The sequence below is a fragment of the Oenanthe melanoleuca genome, chromosome 25, assembly GCF_029582105.1.
Source record: "Oenanthe melanoleuca isolate GR-GAL-2019-014 chromosome 25, OMel1.0, whole genome shotgun sequence".
Lineage (NCBI taxonomy): Eukaryota > Metazoa > Chordata > Aves > Passeriformes > Muscicapidae > Oenanthe > Oenanthe melanoleuca.
Window position 1 is genome coordinate 1982756 of NC_079358.1, and position 21782 is coordinate 2004537.

At 65.4% G+C, this 21782-nt stretch overlaps 6 protein-coding genes across 7 annotated transcripts; 3 read left to right on the top strand and 3 right to left on the bottom strand.

Moving 5' to 3' along the window:
• Nucleotides 1-697: 697 nt before the first annotated feature.
• CTSS (cathepsin S) lies at nt 698-7681 on the bottom strand. Its single transcript, XM_056511011.1, has 7 exons — nt 7328-7681; nt 6879-6998; nt 6411-6557; nt 5465-5689; nt 2974-3139; nt 2794-2896; nt 698-2557 (listed from the first exon to the last, which is right to left on the bottom strand). The coding sequence occupies exons 1-7, from the start codon at nt 7451-7453 to the stop codon at nt 2458-2460; spliced, it is 987 nt and encodes a 328-aa protein (XP_056366986.1). The 5' UTR covers nt 7454-7681; the 3' UTR covers nt 698-2457.
• Nucleotides 7682-8287: 606 nt separating this feature from the next.
• On the bottom strand, nt 8288-9414 carry RPS27 (ribosomal protein S27). The gene is made up of 4 exons (XM_056511077.1): nt 9322-9414; nt 8968-9076; nt 8672-8782; nt 8288-8400 (listed from the first exon to the last, which is right to left on the bottom strand). Exons 1-4 carry the CDS (start codon nt 9325-9327, stop codon nt 8372-8374), a joined length of 255 nt encoding a protein of 84 aa, XP_056367052.1. The 5' UTR covers nt 9328-9414; the 3' UTR covers nt 8288-8371.
• Nucleotides 9415-9513: 99 nt separating this feature from the next.
• Nucleotides 9514-11983, top strand: RAB13 (RAB13, member RAS oncogene family). Of its 2 annotated transcripts, none has more exons than XM_056511048.1 (8): nt 9514-9986; nt 10588-10648; nt 10732-10792; nt 10900-10977; nt 11051-11140; nt 11491-11556; nt 11644-11694; nt 11775-11983. In XM_056511048.1, the coding sequence occupies exons 1-8, from the start codon at nt 9863-9865 to the stop codon at nt 11850-11852; spliced, it is 609 nt and encodes a 202-aa protein (XP_056367023.1). In that variant the 5' UTR covers nt 9514-9862; the 3' UTR covers nt 11853-11983. The 2 variants fall into 2 exon arrangements, with proteins under 2 accessions (XP_056367023.1, XP_056367024.1); XM_056511049.1 differs by having other exon boundaries at nt 11644-11691.
• Nucleotides 11984-12586: 603 nt separating this feature from the next.
• Nucleotides 12587-16137, top strand: JTB (jumping translocation breakpoint). The gene is made up of 5 exons (XM_056511057.1): nt 12587-12756; nt 12840-12886; nt 13657-13742; nt 13820-13899; nt 15594-16137. The coding sequence occupies exons 1-5, from the start codon at nt 12695-12697 to the stop codon at nt 15748-15750; spliced, it is 432 nt and encodes a 143-aa protein (XP_056367032.1). The 5' UTR covers nt 12587-12694; the 3' UTR covers nt 15751-16137.
• A 71-nt stretch (nt 16138-16208) lies between these two features.
• Nucleotides 16209-18931, bottom strand: CREB3L4 (cAMP responsive element binding protein 3 like 4). Its single transcript, XM_056510967.1, has 8 exons — nt 18263-18931; nt 17951-18160; nt 17663-17740; nt 17487-17593; nt 17172-17240; nt 16726-16801; nt 16557-16647; nt 16209-16474 (listed from the first exon to the last, which is right to left on the bottom strand). The coding sequence occupies exons 1-8, from the start codon at nt 18929-18931 to the stop codon at nt 16263-16265; spliced, it is 1512 nt and encodes a 503-aa protein (XP_056366942.1). The 3' UTR covers nt 16209-16262.
• Nucleotides 18932-18968: 37 nt separating this feature from the next.
• SLC39A1 (solute carrier family 39 member 1) lies at nt 18969-21433 on the top strand. The gene is made up of 4 exons (XM_056511016.1): nt 18969-19050; nt 19438-19665; nt 20017-20147; nt 20452-21433. Exons 2-4 carry the CDS (start codon nt 19509-19511, stop codon nt 21079-21081), a joined length of 918 nt encoding a protein of 305 aa, XP_056366991.1. The 5' UTR covers nt 18969-19050; nt 19438-19508; the 3' UTR covers nt 21082-21433.
• The last annotated feature ends 349 nt before the right edge of the window (nt 21434-21782 follow it).

The window sequence follows — 21782 nt, forward strand, 5'->3', positions numbered from 1 at the left end:
CGGCGCTTGTGTGCACAAACCTTTGGAATTAGGGCGGAATTTGGGAAGTTGGGGTTTAAGTTCCTGGAATGGGGTCTGGGGGTATTTTCCCAACCCGAGCCGCGATTCCGCGGCTGGACAAAAATTCCTTCCAAGGAGCCGAGCCCCCAAAACGCCGGGAATATTCCAGGCGGGGTCTTTTCCAACCTGAATCATCCCGTGATTTCCGAGGGGATTCTGGAACCGGCTCCTCCTCACCAGGGTCTCCTCGGGGGGGGCTCATCCTGCCCCACCTCCCCAAATCCAGCACCGACATTCCCGGCGCCGGGAATTGCGATACAACGGGGACAACTCCTTTTCCCAACAAAACCTGCCCTAAATCCCAACGCTGGAAGGAGCCGCCTCCGCCCTTTCCCGGCCCTGAACCCCGCGGGAGCGGCACCAGCGGGTCCCGGGGGGATCAGGGCCATTCCTTACCCCTCATCCCGCTGAGATTCCCGGCGCTCCCGTCCCGGGAAATCCCGGATCCCAGCGGCCAGCGAGGGGTGGGAGCCGGGGGCGAGGAATTCCAGCCCGGGGACGTTTGTGCGGGGACAAAGGGACTCTGTTCCCTCGGGATCTCCTTCCCCCGACACGGAATTCTTGGCTCTGGGGTGAGCCGCCAAATATCGGGATTTTTTTGGGGTTGTCTCCAAACGGTCGCACCCGAATATCGGGATTTTGAGGCAGCAGAAAGCAAATTTTATTTTTCCATGGGATATTTGTGATTCCAGCGGTGCCACACGGAGAGATCCCAGCACCCGATCCCAGTGATCCCAGTGATTCCAGTACCCGATCCCAGTGATCCCAGAACCAAATCCCAGTGATCCTGCTACCCAATTCCAGTCATCCCAGTGATCCCAATGGTCTGAATGATCCCAGTACCCAATCCCAGTGATCCCAGTACCCAATCCCAGTGATTCCAGTACCCGATCCCAGTGATCCCAGAACCAAATACCAGTGATCCCAGTGATCCCAGTACCCAATCCCAGTGATCCCAGTACCCCATCCCAGTGATCCCAGTACCCCATCCCAGTAATCCTGCTACCCAATTCCAGTCATCCCAGTGATCCCAATGGTCTGAATGATCCCTGTACCCAATCCCAGTGATCCCTGATCCTGCTACCCAATCCCAGTGATCCCAGTGATCCCAGTACCCAATCCCAGTGATCCTGCTACCCAATCCCAGTGATCCCAATGACCCCAGTGATCCCAGTACCCAATCCAAATGATCCCAAACATCCCAGTGATCCCTGCACCTCATCCCTCTTATCCCCACAACCAATCCCTGCAGGAATTGCAATTTCACTCCAAAATCCCCAATTTCCAACACAAAAAAGAATTCCCAGATTTCCCATCAACGACATTCCCACTTCCCACACCCAGGATTCCCTCCCCGCCCTTGGATCCGACCACTGGGGCTGGGAGGGAGCCCTGGAAGGGGAAAAATCCCTGCTGGGATGGAATCCATGGAAAAGGGGAGCCCTGGGATATTTGGGATGGTGCTGGGAGATTTGGGATGGTGTAGGGAGATTTGGGATGGTGTAGGGAGCCTTTGGAAGGTGTTGGCAGATTTGGGACGGCACTGGGAGCACTGGGATGGCACTGGGATGGCATTGGGAGCTCTGAGATGGCACTGGAAGCACTGGGACGGCACTCGGAGCACTGGGGTGGCACTGGAAGCACTGGGACGGCGCTGTGATGACACTGGGAGCCCTGGCACGGCACTGGGAGCACTGGGACGGGCTGGGAGCACTGGGATGGCTCTGGGAGCCTTTGGAAGGTGCTGGAAGGTGTTGGGAGCCTTTGGAAGTCGCTGGGAGCCCTGGAATGGCACTGGGAGCACTGGGACGGCGCTGTGATGACACTGGGAGCACTGGCACGGCGCTGGGAGCACTGGGACAGGCTGGGAGCCTTTGGAAGGTGCTGGAAGGTGTTGGGAGCCTTTGGAAGTCACTGGGAGCCCTGGAATGGCACTGGGAGCACTGGGATGGTGCTGTGATGGCACTGGGAGCACTGGGATGGTGCTGGGATGGCACTGGGAGCACTGGGATGGTGCTGTGATGGCACTGGGAGCACTGGGAGCCTTTGGAAGGTGCTGGGAGCACTGGGACAGCGCTGGGATGGCACTGGGAGCCCCGGGAGCCCTGGGATGGCACTGGGAGCACTGGGATGGCACTGTGATGGCACTGGGAGCACTGGGATGGCACTGGGAGCACTGGGATGGCGCTGTGATGGCACTGGGAGCACTGGGATGGCACTGGGAGCACTGGGATGGCACTGGGAGCACTGGGATGGCGCTGTGATGACACTGGGATGGCACTGGGAGCACTGGGATGGCGCTGGGATGGCACTGGGAGCACTGGGATGGCACTGGGAGCCCTGGGACGGCGCTGTGATGGCACTGGGAGCCCCGGGAGCCCCGGGAGCCCCGGTCCCTCAGAGCAGCGGGTAGGAGGCGTAGCTGGCGATGCCGCACAGGTTGGAGGCGTTGCGCGCCATCCGGATGTATCCCGCGTCGCCGAACCACACGCCCCAGCTCGGGGAACAACACGGGGAAACTCTGAAGGAGGAGCTGCCACACTCCTCCTGGAAAAGCCCTCGGGAACCACAAAGCCCAACCACGTCCCCAGGTGCCGCATCCAGAGGGACCCGGGCAGCTCCAAGCACAAATGGTGGAATTACGGAATCGTGGATCAGCATTCCAGCCCCTCCGCGCCCCGAGGGACGGTTTGGGGTGTGCAGGGCTGGGCTCTGCGGGGCCAGGGGAGTTACCTGTTCTTCACCAGCCAGTAGTCCTTGCCCTGCAGGGAGCCGTAGCCCACCACCAGCACGCCGTGGTTCACCTCCTGCGAGCACTGCGGGTCGTCAAACACCCCTGCGGCAGCAGGAGAACCAATTCCCGGTTATCCCGGCCTCCCTCCGGCATCCAGCCCCGGCCCCCCCGGTCCTCACCGGAGCGGTACAGGAAGAAGCCGGGCCGGGTGGCGTCGATGGCCACGGCCACGGGGCCCACGGTGGCCACGGCGTCCCGCAGCGCGGCCTCGTCGCCCGGCGGCAGCTCCAGGAAGCGCGAGCAGGAGGCGGCGCGGGCAGAGGCGTTGTAGCGGCAGGTGCCGTTCTGGAACGGGGAAAGGGAATGGGATGGGGATGGGAAATGGGAGTGGGAATGGGGAATGGGAATGGGTGTGGGGAATGGGAATGGGGAATGGGAAATGGGAATGGGAAACGGGGAACTGGGAATGGGGATGGGGAATGGGGAATGGGAATGGGTAGTGGGAGTGGGGAATGGGAATGGGAATGGGGAATGGGAACGGGAAATGGGAAAAGGGAATGGGAGTGGGAGTGGGGAATGGGAATGGGAATGGGGAATGGGAATGGGAATGGGAATGGGAATGGGAATGGGAATGGGGAATGGGGAATGGGAAATGGGGAATGGGGATGGGAATGGGGATGGGGATGGGGATGGGGATGGGGAATGGGATGGGAGTGGGAATGGGGATGGGAAATGGGGACTGGGTAATGGGAATGGGAAATGGGATGGGAAATGGGAATGGGAGTGGGAAATGGGAAATGGGAAATGGGAATGGGAATGGGAAATGGGAATGGGTGTGGGGAATGGGGAATGGGAATGGGAAATGGGAATGGGAATGGGTGTGGGGAATGGGAATGGGGAATGGGAATGGGAAACGGGAAATGGGGATGGGAAATGGGGAATGGGAAATGGGGAATGGGGAATGGGGAATGGGAATGGGATGGGGATGGGGAATGGGAGTGGGAGTGGGAATGGAGAATGGGAATGGGGAGGGGGAATGGGGAATGGGAAATGGGGAATGGGGAATGGGAAACGGGGAATGGGGAATGGGGATGGGGAATGGGAAATGGGGAATGGGGAATGGGAATGGGGAATGGGAAATGGGGAGTGGGGAATGGGGAGTGGGGAATGGGGAGTGGGGAATGGGGAATAGGAAACGGGGAACGGGAAATGGGAATGGGAATGGGGAATGGGGAATGGGAATGGGAGTGGGGGATGGGGAATGGGAATGGGGGATGGGGATGGAGAATGGGAAACGGGGAACGAGAAATGGGGATGGTGAATGGGGAATGGGGAGGGGGAACAGGGATGGGAATGGTAAACGGGAAATGGGAATGGGAATGGGGAGTGGGAGTGGGAAGCGGGGAATGGGAGTGGGAATGGGAATGGAGAATGGGAAATGAGGAATGGGAAATGGGAAATGGGAGTGGGAAATGGGAAAGGGAAATGGGAGCAGGAAATGGAATGGCAGTGGGAAATGGGAAATGAGAAATGGAAATGGGAAAATGGGAAAATGGGAATGGGGAATGGGAAATGGAAATGGGAGTGGGAAACAGAAACGAGAATGAGCCAGGGAGAAATGGGAATGGGAAACGAGAATGGGAAACAGAAATGGGAAATGGGAAACCTGGAGCCTCCATCCTCATCCTCCCTTTCCCTGGAGCCTCCATCCTCATCCTCCCTATCCACAGATGTTTCTCATTTCCTCTGGGCCCCGGGAGCAGCAGCATTTCCCTCTGCAGCTCCACGTCTGGAGAGTCAAACCCCACTTTAACCCCACTTTAAACCCACTTTAAACCCCACTTTAACCCTCACTTTAAACCCCACTTTAACCTCCACTTTAAACCCCACATTTCCTCATTGTTGCTCTGACCCATTTCCCGGGATGGTGTTTTCAGGAGCCTCCTGACCCATTTTCCCCCTTTCCCCTCCAGCTTGTTGCTTAAGAAATGGTGAAATAACCCGGCAGGAATTGCAGCTCCTCGTCAAAACAGCCCCGAGGTGGCTGGGATGGGTTTGGGGCAAAGGTTCCACCAGGAGAGAGAGGCAGGGGGGTTGGATGGGAGAGAGGGAGCAGGAACAGGAGGAGCAGGAACAGGAGGAGCAGGGGAAGTGTTTCCATGGATTCTCCAGGAATTCTGCTCTCCCAGCCCACCTGAGCCGTGTAGGGGTAGGGGGGTTGGATGGGAGAGGAGGAGCAGGAGCAGGAGGAGCAGGAGCAGGAGGAGCAGGAGCAGGAGGAGCAGGGGGAGTGTTTCCATGGATTCTCCTGGATTGATTCTCCAGGAATCTGCTCTCCCAGCCCACCTGAGCTGTGTAGGGGTAGGGGGGCTGGACAGGAGCAGGAACAGGAGGAGCAGGGGCAGTGTTTCCATGGATTCTCATGGAATTCAGCTCTCCCAGCCTACCTGAGCCATGTAGGGGTAGGGGAGTTGGATGGGAGAGGAGGAGCAGGAACAGGAGGAGCAGAGGCAGCACTTCCATGGATTCTCCAGGAATTCAGCTCTCCCAGCCCACCTGAGCCGTGTAGGGGCAGGGGGGCTGGAGAGGAGCAGGAACAGGAGGAGCAGGGGCAGTGTTTCCATGGATTCTCCTGGATTGATTCTCCAGGAATCTGCTCTCCCAGCCCACCTGAGCCGTGTAGGGGTAGGACTCCTCGGCCTCGATGCCGCCGTTGTCGATGATGTACTGGAAGGCGGCGGTGATGAAGCCGCCGGCGCAGCCCTGGTTCCCGTACATCCCCGAGCAGTCCACCAGGTTCTGGGCGCTCAGCGACACCAAATTCCCCGTGTGCAGCTTGACCTGCGCCTCCAGCGCGCCCACGGCGCTGAACGCCCAGCAGGAGCCGCAGGCGCCCTGAGGGGAGGGACGGGGAGGGGGCACGGGGTGGGGATCAGCTGGGCTGAACTTCACCTGGGCTGAACTTCACCTGGGCTGAACTTCAGCTGGGCTGAACTTCACCTGGTTCTGAACTTCACCTGGCTCTGAACTTCACCTGGCTCTGAACTTCAGCTGGGCTGAACTTCAGCTGGTTCTGAACTTCACCTGGTTCTGAACCTCACCTGGGCAGAACTTCACCTGGTACTGAACCTCAGCTGGGCTGCAGCTCAACTGGGCTGAATTTCACCTGGTTCTGAACTTCACCTGGGCTGCAGCTCACCTGGGCTGAACTTCACCTGGCTCTGAACCTCACCTGGGCTGAACTTCACCTGGCTCTGAACTTCAGCTGGTTCTGAACCTCAGCTGGGCTGCAGCTCACCTGGGCTGAACTTCACCTGGTCCTGAACCTCAGCTGGTTCTGAACCTCAGCTGGGCTCCTGCAGCTCACCTGGTTCTGAACTTCACCTGGTCCTGAACCTCAGCTGGGCTGCAGCTCACCTGTCCTCCTGCAGCTCACCTGTTCTGCAGCTCACCTGGCTCTGAACTTCACCTGGCTCTGAACCTCATTTCATTCTGCACCTCACCTGGCACTGAACCTCACCTGGCTCTGAACCTCACCTGCTCTGAGCCTCACCTGCTCTGAACCTCACCTGTCCTTCCCCCACCTGCCCTCCCCCTCCCCTGCCCTCCCCCTCACCTGGTTCTTGACAGCAGTCACGCAGCCCTTGTCCCTCCAGTCCATCTCCTGGGGGATGTCCCCCACCCTCCGGGGCCGGGGCTGGGGCTGGGATTCCCGGGGCCGGAGCCGGAGCCGCGCCAGCGCCGCCGCCACCTCCTCGCTGGTCTGGGGAGGGAAACCCCAGCGTGATTCCTGCTCCCTGCCACCCCCCGGGGCACAGGGGGGATTCTGAGGTGGGAACATCCTCAGATTGTTTTTCTGTTAATTTCCAGGTTTTTTTAACAGAAAAGGAGAAGCTCAGCTGCGTTGTTAAACCCACCTCAAACTTTGGGACACAGAAGGATCCCTGATTATTAATATCCATAAATATCCCAAATCCCACCCCAAATCCCTTCCCTCACAGAGCAGCCTGTCCCTGCACCCCAGCAGGACGGGCTGGGGGGATGTGGGAGTTTTCCCACCCCAAAATCCCGGAGTTGCCCCCACCATGTCTCCCAGGTGGTTCATGGCCAGCGTGTAGGAGCGCAGCCCCAGCGAGTGCTCCAGGTTGTGCAGGGTCACCAGCCACAGGTTCTTCTCCCACGTCAGGCGCCGCAGAGAATCCTCCTGGAATTCCAGCGGGAGTGTGAGAGACAGCCCGCCCCAGTTCATCCCAGGAAAGGCTGCTGGGAGCCCCACACGGATCATCCCTGGGGGCTGGAAGTGCCATGGGATCTCCTCTGACCCCCAGGAGAGCCCCAGAAAATCCTGGGATACTTCCAGGACAATCCCAGTGACATTCCAAGGACATTCTGACCTGGGGTTGATATTCCCTCTCCCCTGTACCATTCCCAGGACAATCCCAGGATATCCACTCCCACCTGGGGCTGATATTCCTTCCCCCTGTGCCATTCCCAGGACATTCCCAGTGACATTCCCAGGACATCCACTCCCACCTGGGGCTGATACTCCTTCCCGTAGGTTTTTTTCCAGAGCTCCCAGTGCCGGTCCAGCGCGGGGTCGGGGTGTCCCAGTGCCAGCAGCAGCAGGGCCAGCAGGGTGACAGCAGCCAGCAGCTCCATCCCGGGGCCAGGACTGACCCTCGGTGACAAATCCGGTCTGGGCAGGGAGGTGACAACACCCCGGTGACCGGCTGGCACCGCCCGGACACGCAGCCCAGAACTGCCCGGGGGGACAGTGGGGAGCCAGCCCCGCGCGGGGACAGGCTGGGACAAATCCACACCCAAAAATTCCCGGGTTTCACCCAACGCTGCCTCCAGCAGGGACACAATCCCACAGCCCAGGCACAGGCAGACCCCAAACCCCCACAGACCCCCCTTGTCCTGGAGTTCTGCTTCCCCAAGGCGCTCCTGGGGCGGGGATTAACCAAACCCGGGTTTAATTACCTGAGGGAGCTGCTGAGCAGCGGGGAGGGGGCTGGGATGGGGCTGGGATGGATCCCAGTGCTGGCACCGCAGGATTTGGGGTCGGTGCTGCAGGATTTGGGGCCGGCACCGGCAGAAATCACGAGCCAGGAAATGAGGGAAGGAGGAACCGAAACCCTGATCTCATTTTCACTTCAGGTCCGGGGGGCAGCGGGGCCGGATCCCCCGGAAATCACCCGGGGAGAGAAGGGGGGTCATCCTCCAGCACCCCAAAAATCCAGGATGAGGCTCCCACGAACCTTGGTCACCCCTCAGGATGGATTTTGGGATTCCAGGTGGGAAACAGGGATGGGAAGAGGATCCAGGTTGGGATCAGAGCAGTGTGGGGAGCAGGAAACATGGAATTACCAGTTAAACCACAGGCAGAAAAGGTTCACCCCTGTGGAATTCCCAACAAGGGACAGGAAGATTTGTCCCACCCTTCCCCAGATCCCCGAGTCCCTGCAGCCAAGAACCAGAAGTGGCCCACGGTGGGTGTTTTATCCAAAATTTATTGTCGGGAAGCGGAGGGGGCTGCAGGGAGCGGCGGGTTCCCGTCTCCTGGCGTCCCGGTGCTCAGTGCTGCTTCCTCCGGAACGAGCAGCCTGGGGGCAGACACACAGTGGGAACGCTGCAGCGGCTGCGAGCCCAGCTGGCAACGCAGATCCCGCCTCTCCCAACACCGGTTTTGCTGCCCAAAGTAATTCCAACCCCTCAGCAGAATTCCTCCTGAATGGGGTGCCCCCTGGGATCACAAAACCCCCACCCCAGAAACGAACCAGCCCCTCCCAAAGGGGATCCACAACCTCCCCACACCCCAGACCCCCCAAATCCCTCCCCACGGAGCAATCCCCCCCATCCCCGCGGGTCACCCACCCTCGGTGAGCCGAGCTTTGCCCCCCGTGGGCTGGCACAGCACCGTGGAGCAGCCCACGCAGAGCACCACGGTCTGGGCATGGCTGAACACCGTGGTGATCTTGTAACAGCCTGCGGGGACAGCGGGGGGACAGCGGAGTTATGGGGGGACACGGGCACGGCGTACAGGGGACACGCAGACACGACAGGGGACCCCGAGACACGCGGAGGGCACATGAAGGGCACAGAGAGACACGGGGACACGGGAAGGGCAGCGGGACACGCGGAGGGAGCGCCCCTGAAGGCTCGGTGCGCACCGGGGCACTTGACGTCCATGAAGTAGGAATTGGGGCTCTGCACCAGCCGCTTCTTCTTGTGCTTGCGCTTCTCCTCCTCGGGGGACGGGTGCAGCAGGTCCTTGGCGAGCTGCGGGCACACGGCGATGGGTCAGCGCTGCGGACACCGCCATCCCTCCCGCTCCCCCTCACGCCGCCGCCGCCATCTTGGGGCGCCCCCCCTCACGCTGCTCGCCCCCGGCGCCCCGCGCGCCCCCGGCCCCGCCGCCCCCTCTGCGCCTTCCCCGCGCCCTCCCGCCCCTCGCTGCCCCCGCCGGGCTCGGGGCCGCGGCTCCCGCGGGGCGGCGGGGCCCGGGACGGTCGGGCCGCACTCACGGGCATGGCGGCGGCGGCGTGAGGGGCCGGAAAGGGACGGGCTCAGCCCCGCCGCGCCATTTCCGCTGCGGGGCGGCCGCAGGGGCGGAAGTGGGGCGGTGCCGCCTGCGGACCGGGGCGTGCCGGCGCCATATTGGGAAGGTCGCTCACTTGGCCACCTTTTGGCACGGCCGGTAAAGTTTTGGTCACTTTGAGGAAGATTTCTCTTATTGCCGCCATTTGGGGCGGCCGTTTCAGCCGTCGGAATTTGGGAAGGTGCCTCATTGGCGGTATAGTTTGTGTTTCGGCCGTTTTCCCCGTACTGCCGCCATCTTGGGGAGGCCGTTACGCCGTTGCCATTTTGGGAAGGTCACTCGAAACTGCTGCCATCTCGGGATGGTCGCGGTCGCGCCATTTTGGGAGTGGCATTCGTTGTAGTGACGTCACGCTATAGAAGTATGACATCACCGGGGCGTGGCGTCACGGCGGGGGGCGGGGCCGCAGCCAGGCCCCGCCCGGGGGGCCGGTCCGGTCCCGGTGGCGGCGGGCGGCGGCGGGGGCCATGGCCAAGGCCTACGACCACCTCTTCAAGCTGCTGCTGATCGGGGACAGCGGCGTGGGCAAGACCTGCCTCGTCATCCGCTTCGCCGAGGACAACTTCAGCAGCACCTACATCTCCACCATCGGTGAGCGGGACCGCGGGACCCCCGGGACCCCCCGGGAACCCCCCCCGGGACCCCCCCCAGGATTCACCGGGACCCCCCCGGGGACCCTCCCCGGGGCCCCTCCCGGGACCTCCCCCCGGGACCCACCGGGATTCACCGGGACACCCCCCGAGACCCCCCCCAACCCGGGACCCACCAGGACTCCCCAACAGGACCCACCGGGATTGTCCCCACTGGGACCCCCATCCTGAGACTCCTCCGGGATCCCCCAGCCGGGATTCACCGGGATCCCTTCTCTGAAATCCGCCGGACCCCTCCCTGGGACCCACCGGGGCCCCCATCCCGGGATTCACCGGGATCCTGTCCCTGAAATCCTCCGGGACCCCTCCCAGAACCCTCCACCCCGGGATCCCCCCGGGATCCCCCCGGGACCTCGGTTCTTCCAGGAACCTCCAGCCCGGAACGTCCCGGGATTCCCCTTCCAGAACTCCTCTCCCGGATTTTACCCCCATTTCCCGGGAGCCAGATGGTTACTGGGCGCCGGGACGGCGGCGCTGGGAGCACTGGGAGCACTGGGAGGGTCCTGCTCCCCCCCTCCAGTGCCCCCCACCCTTTCCCCCAGGGATCGACTTCAAGATCCGCACTGTGGATATCGATGGGAAGAAGATCAAGCTGCAGGTCTGGTGAGTTGGAGAGGGTCAGAGGAGGGGTGGGGGACCCCCAAACTCCCCCCCCCAAAATCCCCAAAACCGCCCCGTTTCCGCAGGGACACGGCAGGACAGGAGCGCTTCAAAACCATCACCACGGCCTATTACCGCGGAGCCGTGGTACGGGGAGGGGGCTGCAGCCCGGGGGGGGCTCTGGGGGCGAGGACCCCACCCCAAAATCGCGGGCAGGGGGTCCCGGCACCCCCCTGACCCCCGATCCCCCCCAGGGCATCGTCCTGGTGTACGACATCACGGACGAGAAATCCTTCGAGAACATCCAGAACTGGATGAAAAGCATCAAGGAGGTGCGTGGGGAGATTTTGGGGGGTCGGGGTGGGGTCGAAGGCGGGTCCTGCCCGTGTGTCGCCCCCTCCCCAGAACGCCTCGGCCGGGGTCGAGCGGCTCCTCCTGGGCAACAAGTGCGACATGGAGGCGAGGCGGAAAGTGCAGCGGGACGCGGCCGAGAAGGTGGGCGGGGGGCTCGGGAGGGGGCGGGGGGCTCCGTGGGGATGGGAGGAGCCTGGGGGGTCCCTGGGGGGGTCCCTGGGGCTGGAACTGGGGGGCCTCCGTGGGGCGGGGTGTCTGGAGGAGTCCGGGGCTGTCTGTGGGGCTGGGGGAGTCCTGGGGGGCTCTGGGGGAGTCCTGGGGGGCTCTGGGGACACTCTGGAGGGGTACATGGGGCTGGGACTGGGGGGGCTCTGTGGGACCGGGGATGTCTGTGGGGCAGGAGGATTTGGGGGCGCTCCGTGGGATTTGGGGTGGGCTCACCGGGGGCTGGAGGGATCCGTGGGGATCACAGGGGGGTCGGGGTCCCTCAGCTGGCGAAGGAACACGGGATTCGCTTCTTCGAGACCAGCGCCAAGTCCAGCGAGAACGTGGAGGAGGTGAGGGGGGGTCCCGGGGCGGAGGGGGGGGCTGCACCCCCAGTTTTGGGGGGCACCGCCCCCCTGAGCAGCCCCTCTCCCCGCCAGGCTTTCCGCACGCTGGCGCGGGACATCCTGCACAAATCCTTCCGGAAAGCCGTGAGTGGGGCGGGGGTCGGGGGGTGCGGGCGGCGGGCGAGGGACCCCCCGCGCCCCCCCTGACCCCCCTCTCTTTGCAGCCCCCCGGCAGCAGCAGCAGGGCCCTGCTGGAGCCCGGGCCCCCCCGAAAGGCCGGCGGGAGGTGCTCGCTGGGTTAGGGGCTCGGGACCCCCCCGAGACCCCCCGGGGCAGCGCAGGCGCCTCTCCGGAGGGAGCTGGGGGGGAATCTGGGGGGGATTTGGGGCTGCCCCCCCTCTCTCCTTGTGCCATAAAGCCCCGCTGTGCCTTGTCCCGGCTCCGGAGTCTCTTTGAGGGGGGTTGGAGGGGGCGGAACCGGGTCGGGACCGGGACAGGGACCGGGATCGGAATCGGGATCAGAGTCGGGATCTAGATCGGGACCGGGACCGGGATCGGGATCGGGGTCGGGGTCAGTGTCGGGATCGGGATCGGGACCCGGGTCAGGATCAGAGTCGGGACCGGGATCGGAATTGGAATCGGGATCAGGATCATTGTCGGGATCGGGACCGGGATCGGGGTCAGAGTCGGGATCGGGACCGGGATCAGGATCGGGGTCAGAGTCAGGATCGGGACCGGAATCAGAGTAGGGATCAGGCCCAGGATTGGGATCAGAGTCGGGATCTAGATCGGGACCGGGACCGGGATCAGTTTCGGGACCGGGACCGGGACGAGCGGCGGAAAGGCCACGCCCACAGCGCCAAACTTGGCTAGAAACCACGCCCACTCTCATCGCCACGCCCCCATATCCGCCGCATATCCCGCCCCAAATCAAACTAAAACTCCGCCCCCTTATTAAAACACTCATGCATCTCTTATTGAAGCCACGCCCCTTCTGTCCCGCAAAGCCCCGCCCCTCGCTCCCATTGGCTGAGCCCGCCCGTCCCTTCCGGCACCCCCGGCACTTCCAACATGGCGGCGCCGCCGTCGCTGCGGGCCGGGCCCGGTGGTTCCCGGTAGTTCCCGGAGCATCGCGCGGGTTCTGATGGGGCCCGGCGGCCTCACGGTGCTGCTGGCGGTGCTGAGCGCGGTGCCGGGCGGGCTGCGGTGAGCGGGGAGCGGGGAAGAGCGGCGGGAGGGAGGGGCGGGCCCGGTGCGGGGCCCTCACGGCGGCTCCTCTGTGCCCACAGCCCGGCGGCGGCGGCGGCGGCGGCGGTGGTGAGCGAGGAGCGGCCCGGTGAGCAGCTGGACCGGGGTCTGGGGGGCTCGGACCCGGATGGATCCGGGGCTGGGAGGCGCTCTGTCCGGTACCGGGGGTGTTGTTCCGGAGCTCTGTCCGGTACCGAGCTGTTGCTCCGGGTCTCTGTCAGTACCGGGGTGTTGCTCCGGGTCTCTGTCAGTACCGGGGTGTTGCTCCAGGGCTCTGTCCGGTATCAGGGTGTTCCTTTGGGGCTCTGTCGGTACCGGGCTGCTGCTCTGGGTCTCTGTCCAGTACCGGGGGTGTTCCTCCGGGTCTCTGTCGGTACCGGGCTGTTGCTCCCGGGCTCTGTCGGTACCGGGCTGTTCCTTTGCGGCTCTGTCGGTACCGGGCTGTTGTTCCGGGTCTCTGTCGGTACCGGGGCTGTTCCTTTGGGGCTCTGTCGGTACCGGGCTGTTGCTCCGGGTCTCTGTCGGTACCGGGGGTGTTCCTCCCGGGTCTCTGTCGGTACCGGGCTGTTGTTCCGGGTCTCTGTCGGTACCGGGGCTGTTCCTTTGGGGCTCTGTCGGTACCGGGCTGTTGCTCCGGGTCTCTGTCGGTACTGGGGGTGTTCCTCCCGGGTCTCTGTCGGTACCGGGCTGTTGCTCCTGGGCTCTGTCGGTACCGGGGGTGTTCCTCCCGGGTCTCTGTCGGTACCGGGGGTGTTCCTCCCGGGTCTCTGTCGGTACCGGGCTGTTGCTCCGGGGCTCTGTCGGTACCGGGCTGTTGCTCCGGGGCTCTCCCGTCCCCCTGACGCCGTCCCCCCGCAGCGAGCCCCGCGGTGGCCACGCCGTGCTGGCGAGTGGAGCAGTTCGTGGTTGCCCAGGAGTGCACGCGGTGCTCCGGCTTCCAGATGGTGAGTGGGGTCCCCAGGAGTCCCCCCTTGCCCCGGGGGTCTCTCCCTGACCGACCCCTCCGTTCCCCCGTTGGCAGAAGACGATCCCGGCCTGCGGCTCCACCGGCTTCATCGAGAGGATCAACTGCGCCTCGTCCCAGCGGGATGAGTACAAGAGGTGGGACTGGGGCCGGGAATTCCCCGGGGATTGGGGTTTGTCAGTGCTGGGGGATCAGGGCTGGGATCTCCTGTGGGATTTGGGCTGGGAACTCCTATGGGATTGGGACTGAGAACTCCTATGGGATTGGGGTCTCTTATGGGATTGGGGCTGGGAACTCCTGTGGGACTGGGGCTGGTCATTCCCGGGGAATCAGGGCCGGTCATTCTTAGGGGATCAGGGCTGGTCGTTCCCGAGGGATCGGGGCCAGTCATTCCCAGGGAATTGGGGATGGTCATTCCCAGTGGATCAGGGCCGGTTATTCCCGGGGGATCAGGCCGGTTATTCCCGGGGGATCAGGGCCGGTCATCCCTGTGGGATGAGGACCGGTCATTCCTGTGGGATCAGGGCCGGTCATTCCCAGGGGATCAGGGCCAGTCATTCCCGCGGGATCGATCATTCCTGTGGGATCGGCCATTCCCTGTGGATCAGGTCGGTCATTCCCTGTGGATCAGGTCGGTCATTCCCATGGGATCAGGTCGGTCATTCCCGTGGGATCAGGGCCAGTCATTCCCTATGGATCAGGTCGGTCATTCCCGTGGGATCAGGGTCAGTCATTCCCGTGGGATCAGGGCCGGTCATTCCCGTGGGATCAGGTCGGTCATTCCTGTGGGATCAGGGCCGGTCATTCCCGCGGGATCACGTCGGTCATTCCCTGTGGATCAGGGCCGGTCATTCCCGGGGGATCAGGGCCGGTCATTCCCTGTGGATCAGGGCCGGTCATTCCCGTGGGATCAGGGCCGGTCATTCCCTGTGGATCAGGGCCGGTCATTCCCGCGGGATCAGGCCGGTCATTCCCTGTGGATCAGGGCCGGTCATTCCCTGTGGATCAGGGCCGGTCATTCCCGTGGGATCAGGGCCGGTCATTCCCTGTGGATCAGGGCCGGTCATTCCCTGTGGATCAGGGCCGGTCATTCCCGCGGGATCAGGTCGGTCATTCCCGTGGGATCAGGGCCGGTCATTCCCTGTGGATCAGGGCCGGTCATTCCTGCGGGATCAGGCCGGTCATTCCCGCGGGATCAGGGCCGGTCATTCCCGCGGGATCAGGCCGGTCATTCCCTGTGGATCAGGGCCGGTCATTCCCTGTGGATCAGGGCCGGTCATTCCCGCGGGATCAGGTCGGTCATTCCCGCGGGATCAGGTCGGTCATTCCCGTGGGATCAGGCCGGTCATTCCCATGGGATCAGGCCGGTCATTCCCATGGGATCGGGCCGGTCATTCCCTGTGGATCAGGGCCGGTCATTCCCGTGGGATCAGGCCGGTCATTCCCATGGGATCAGGCCGGTCATTCCCATGGGATCAGGCCGGTCATTCCCTGTGGATCAGGGCCGGTCATTCCCGTGGGATCAGGGCCGGTCATTCCCTGTGGATCAGGTCGGTCATTCCCGCGGGATCAGGCCGGTCATTCCCATGGGATCAGGCCGGTCATTCCCGCGGGATCAGGCCGGTCATTCCCGCGGGATCAGGCCGGTCATTCCCTGTGGATCAGGTCGGTCATTCCCGCGGGATCAGGCCGGTCATTCCCGCGGGATCAGGCCGGTCATTCCCTGTGGATCAGGTCGGTCATTCCCGCGGGATCAGGCCGGTCATTCCCGCGGGATCAGGCCGGTCATTCCCCGGGAGCAGCCATTCCCACTCCACTGCTGTGTCCGCAGCTGCCGCTCGGCCGCGCTGGAGGCGCAGCGCTTCTGGCGCTTCGTGGGCTCGGCGCTGGGCGTGGCGCTGGCGGCGGCGGCGCTGGTGGTGCTGCGGCAGCGCGTGCTGGACCGCCGGGCGCTGGAGAAGGTGCGCAAGCAGATCGAGTCCATTTAGCCGGAGGCTCGGGAATTCCGGAGGAGAAGCGGCCTCTGCCTTGCTGCCCGCACCGGGAATCCCGCTGGGATCTGTGGGGAGCGTCCCGGGGATCCCCGGAGCGGGTGTGGAATAAATCCCGGTCACTGCTCCCGGAGTGACGCTGTGTTCGTGCCGTGGGGGGGGTCCCTGTGCCCCCAGCGCTGGGATCTGCTCTGGGATCATCCTGGGCGTCCCCAGGGCCCCACTCCAGGAGAGGGATGTGGAATAAATCCTGGTCGTCGTTCCTGGAGCGATGCTGTGTTTGTTCCTTGGGGAGGGACCCTCCAGCGCTGGGATCTACCTGGGAGCATTGCTGAGGGAACCCCCCCCAGGAGCAGAATGTGGAATAAATCCTGATTAATGTCATGGAGCAGCACTGGCATGTTTGTCCTTCGGGGAGTCCCCCCCCATTCCCGACCCCCCGAAATTCCACGAGGTGCAAACAGAGTGCGAGTTTATTCTGGAGTGCTCCCCCATCCCGGGGTCTCCAGTCACATCTCATCCCCACGTCCCCGTGTCCCTGTCCCCACGTCCCGCCTGGAGGAATTGATCCCTGGATCCCCCTGGGGGGCGGGAATCCCATCCCAAGGCTCCCCCCCGGCTCCATCCTCCACACCGAGCTCCGGCCCCGACATCCACACCGGGAACGGGGATTCCGCGGCGGCTCCCGGCTCCCGCCGCGTCAGGATGTTCCTGGAGATCACTGCGGGAACAGGGAGTGGGGTGGGCAGCGCTGGGCGGGGAGGGGGAGCTGTCCCCGCCCCCAACCCCGGCGCTCCCGGTACCTCCGGTGGGTCCGAGGCCGTCCCGGCTGCCGCCCCGGCGGAACGGGCTGGAGCTGGGGAGCAGGATGAGCCCCAGCGACAGGAACAGGATCTGGGGGAGCAGAGGGATGGGAGCCGTGAGCCGCGGAGCAGGGCCGGGGGGCCCGGGAGGGTCCCAGAGGGGCCGTACCAGGACACAGGTGCCGGTCTGGGCGGGCTTGGTGGACGTTTCCTTGATCAGCGCCTGGAGCTGCCGCAGGAGAGACCTGCGGGAACGGGGGTCAGCTCCGTGCCTCTCCCGGTGCCCCATCCCGACTCCGTGCCCATCCCGGTGTCCCTTCCCGGTGCCCCATCCCGGTGCCCCATCCCGGCTCCGTGCCTCTCCCGGTGCCCCATCCCGACTCCGTGCCCATCCCGGTGTCCCTTCCCGGTGCCCCATCCCGGTGCCCCATCCCGACTCCGTGCCCATCCCGGTGTCCCTTCCCGGTGCCCCATCCCGACTCCGTGCCCATCCCGGTGTCCCTTCCCGGTGCCCCATCCCGGCTCCATGCCCTTCCCGGTGCCCCATCCCGGCCCCGTGCACATCCCGGTGTCCCTTCCCGGCCCCGTGCCCATCCCGGAGCCCCCCGCGCTCACCCGTTGCTCTTCTCCAGCTCCTGGACCTTTTTCCGCAGCTCCTGGTTCAGTGCCGAGCACGCGGCCGCCCTGCCCGGACAGACACAGGGACAGTGACGGGGGCGGGGGGACACACCTGGGCGCGTCGGGATAACGGGGACACCGGAATGACGGGGACACTGAGAAAGCATCGGGATGACGGGGACACCGGGATAACGGGAACACCGGGATGACGGGAACACCGGGATTACGGGAACACCGGGATAACGGGAACACCGGGATAACAGGAACAGCGGGATTACGGGAACACCGGGATAACGGGAACATCGGCCCCACCTGCTCTCCAGCCCATCCAGGTATTCCTTCTTCCTCCGCCGGCTGTCCTGCGCCGACTGCTTGTTCCGGATCTTCCTCCGCACCTTCTTCAGCAGCCGCTCCTCCGCCTGGGGCACGGAGGGGTCACTCGTGTGTCCCCCCCCGGCCCCCCCGACCCCCCGTGTCCCCGCACTCACCTGGGTGAGCGGCAGGACCCCGGGCAGCGTCACCCCCTCCTGCTCCAGCAGCCGCTTCTCCTCGTCCGTCAGCTGGAGCTGCGGGACAGGGACAGACTGGGGGCTCTGGGGGTGAACTGGGATGGACTGGGGGCTCTGGGGGTGAACTGGGATGGACTGGGGGCTCTGGGGGTGAACTGGGATGGACTGGGGGCTCTGGGGGTGAACTGGGACGGACTGGGGGCTCTGGAGGTGAACTGGGATGGACTGGGCGGGTCCGGGGATGGGCTCGGGGCTGCAGAGACTCACCGTGGGCAGGGGTGGGGGCTCGGGCTCGGGGTTCGGGCGCAGCTCGATGCCGGGCAGCAGCACGGGGTACAGGGGCGCGCTGAGGTCACACACCACCTCCAGCAGCACCGGGGGGGCCCCGTCGGGCCGGGGGGGCTCCGGGCCGGGGCCGAGGCCGCAGGCGATGTCGGGGTTCACCGTCAGCCCCAGCAGCTCCTCGGCTCCGCTGCTCTGCGGGGACACCGGGGCGGGGGACACGTCAGGGGATCCCCGGGACACCCCGGTGTCCCCGCGGGGGTCCTGCCCACCCGCGCCCCCCTCACCCCCACTCACATCATCCTCCGGGAAAGTCACGGTCTGGAAGCCCAGTACCGGCCCCGGGAGCTCGGGGGGATCCGGGAAGAGCCCGTCCGGCTCCGGGAGCTCCGGTGCCTCCATCGGGGTTCCCTGGGGACCCCCCCGCGGGATGAACCCTCTGCGCCCCCTCCTCGGGGTCCCCCCGTCTCCACCACGGTGCCCGGTGCCGCCGCCGCCTCCGCCCGGTGCCGGCGCTGGGCACCAGGATCTCCGGGATCCCGGGGAATCCAGCCAAGTCCCGCCCCGTGCCGGGAAGGGCCGGGACCTTCCCTCCCTCCCCTGGCGGGGCTCGGGGCTCCGGCCACCCTTCCGGGGCACCGGGGGCAGCGGGGGGAGTGCGGCTGCCCCGGTACGGCTCCCGGAGGGTCTCGTGGGGGCACCGGGAACGGGGCCGGGCCGGGGGCAGCTCTGGACCGGAGGCGGTGCCCCCCGCACCCCCCGGTAACGGGGTCTGGGAGTGCAGGAACGGGGGGATCCTCCCGGTAACGGGGTCCGGGAGTGCAGGAACGGGGGAAATCCTCCCGGTAATGGGGTCCGGGGGGTGACACGGCGGGGACAGGGAGGATTCCCCCGCCCCGCCCGGCCGAAGGGACACGTGCGCGCTCCCGGGGCCGCGGGGCCGCGCAGGCCCCGCTCGCTCTCCATTGGCTGCGGCGCACGTCAATCAGTGACGCCAGCGGGGATTCCGCGTCACTATTGGCTGGGCGGGCGGCCCCGGCGCCGCCCCCCGGAGTTCCCGGGACGCGGTTGGGATGCGAAGATCGGTGAGTGCGGGGGAACCGGGGGTCCCGTCCTCTGTCCCGGCTCTCTGTCCCTGCCCTCGGTCCCGATTCCCATCCTGGGTCCCTGCCTCCCCATCCCGGCCCCGTTCCTTGCTCCCGGTTCGCAATCCCGGTCGTGCTCCCAGTCCCGGTCCTTGATCCCGATTTCCGTCGCGGTCCGTGGTCCCCAGTTCCCCATCCCGGTCCTTGATTCCGGTCCCGGTGCAGGAAACCGGAGTCCTGATCCCGGTCCCGGTCCTTGAATCCGGTCCCGCTCCTCGTTCCCACTGCGGGTCCCTCCCCGCGTCCCGGGGGCCCCGGGCGGGGGGGTCGGCGCCGGGTGAGTCACAGGGGCCGGGGGGCGGCTCTGACCGGCCCGTCCCGTTCCAGCCCCGCTCCCCGGGGATGCGCAGCGCGGCTCGGAGCTCCCCCGGCGGCGGGCGCTGAGCTCCGGGAGCACGATGGACACCGGGATCGGGGCCGCGCTGGCCTGGAGCCCCGGGGCGGCCTCGCAGCCCCCGCCCGGGCTGGGGGTGAAGTTGGGGTCGCTGGTGCTGCTGCTGCTGCTGCCCCTCGCCTGCGGCCTCGCCCCGCTCTGGTGCTTCCGACAGCCCCCCGGTACCGGGCTCGGGGGGATTGGGGGGGTCTCAGGGGTTCGGGGGATCCTGGAGAGTGCGGGACTCGGGTTCAGAGGGTTCTAGGGAGGGTCTCAATGATTTGAGGGGATCTGAGGGGTTTTAGGGGTGTGGGGGATCCCTGGAGGGATGGTGGAGTCGGGGGAGTCTGGGAAGTTTTGGGTAGTGGGGGGTTCGTGGGTGTTGGGGGGAATTCCGTGGGCTCATGGAGTTTGGGGGTCTCGGGGTTCTGGGGGTGCCCTGGGACCAGGGCTGTCCCCAAGGGGCCTGTCAGGGTGCAGGGCTGAGGGGGAGGGTGTCGTTGGGGTCACAGCGCCCCAATTTCCCCCCTCAGACCCCCGCAGCCCCGTGCTCAGCCTGGTGAGCTGCTTCTCCGGCGGTGTTTTCATGGGCACCTTCCTGCTCGACCTCCTGCCTGACTACCTGAGCAGCATTGCTGCGGCGCTGGAGGGGCTGCGCATCACGGTGAGACCCCCGGGGCACCACTGTCCCCACCCTGATGGGGGGTTGGGGTCAGCGGCTGCTGGGAAAGGGGCTGCTGGGGAGAGGGGATGGACAAGAAGAATGGGATAAGGACACAAGATGGACAGTGCAGAGGGGACAATAGGAATGCGGTGAGGGTGCTGGGGTGAGGACATTGAGGATGGGACAGAATGGTGACAACACCCCCAGAGCCGCCAGGAGCCCCTTGTGTCCCGCATGACTCATGGAAAGATCCTCCCCCAGCCCACAGCTTCCCCTTCCCCACTGACCCGTGCCCGTCCCGCAGCTCCAGTTCCCTCTGCCGGAGTTCATCCTGGCCATGGGCTTCTTCCTGGTGCTGGTGCTGGAGCAGGTGACGCTGGCGCAGCGGGAGCTGTCGGATCCTCCGGAGGAGTCGCGGGCGCTGCTGCCCGGCGGCTCCATCCAGGCCGCGCTGCCCGGGGGCTCGGCGGCGCCCGGTGCTCCCGGGGCGCTGCGAGCCGCGGCGCTGGCGCTGGCGCTGGCGCTGCACGCCGTGCTGGAGGGGCTGGCGCTGGGGCTGCGGGAGGGCGAGGCGGCCGCGCTGCGGGTGCTGCTGGCCCTGCTGCTGCACAAGGGCGCCGTGGCCTTCGGGCTGTCGCTGGAGCTGCTGCGGAGCCGCCTGCGGCCGCCCGCCGTGGCCTCGTGCCTCGTGCTGCTGGCCCTCATGTCCCCGCTGGGCGTCGGAGTGGGCACGGCGCTGGCGGCGGGCGCGGGGCCGCGGCAGCGCCTGTGCCGGGCCGTGCTGGAGGGGCTGGCGGCCGGCACCTTCCTCTTCGTCACCTTCCTGGAGATCCTGCCCCAGGAGTTGGGGGTGCCCCAAAATCGCATCCCCAAGGTCATCCTGATCCTCGCCGGCTTCGCGCTGGTCAGCGCCATCCTCTTCGTCAAGGGGTGAGATCCCCCCGCGCTCCTGGAGAACACCACGGAATTCATCTTCCCCCTGCGTCCTCCTTTCCACAAGTGCCAAAGTGCCTTTCCCATCCCCGTGCCTCAGTTTCCCTGGGATCCCCCCCAGTCTCGCTCCTGGAATTCACATCCCGCCCTGCACCCCCTGTTTCCGAAGTGCCAAAGTGCCTCTCTCAGCGCTGTGCCTCAGTTTCCCCATCTGCACAAGGGATCGGTGCTGTGACCCCCCCTCAGGAGCCCGGGAGGGGGTGAGTGTCCCCCCAACCCATAACCACAAGTGCCCTTACGGACTCCCCCGGATTTGGGGGTGTTGGATGAAGCAAATAAAGGACTGAACCCAACAGCGCTGCCTCTGCCTGGGGAGGGTGGGGTGGAATTTGGGGTGTGTGCCACAGCGTCCCCGCCTCACCTCTCAGGAGTCTGGTTCCCGCTAATTTTGGGTGTGGGAGGTGTCTTCTCTGTCCCCAGGCATGGGGCGGGGGTGACCCCGCTGTACCTCCGCAAGCTCCCCCATTTCGGGGCGCCTCCATCCTCGTCCCCCTCACAGCCTCAGGCAGCGCCCCTGCAATGGCCGCGCCCCTTTCCCCCCCGCGTTCTCTGGGACTTGTAGTCCTCCCCTCCCTCACCCCCTAGCACCTCGTAACGCGGCGCCTCCATTCCCCAGCACTCCCTGCGCAGCTCCCGCACGCA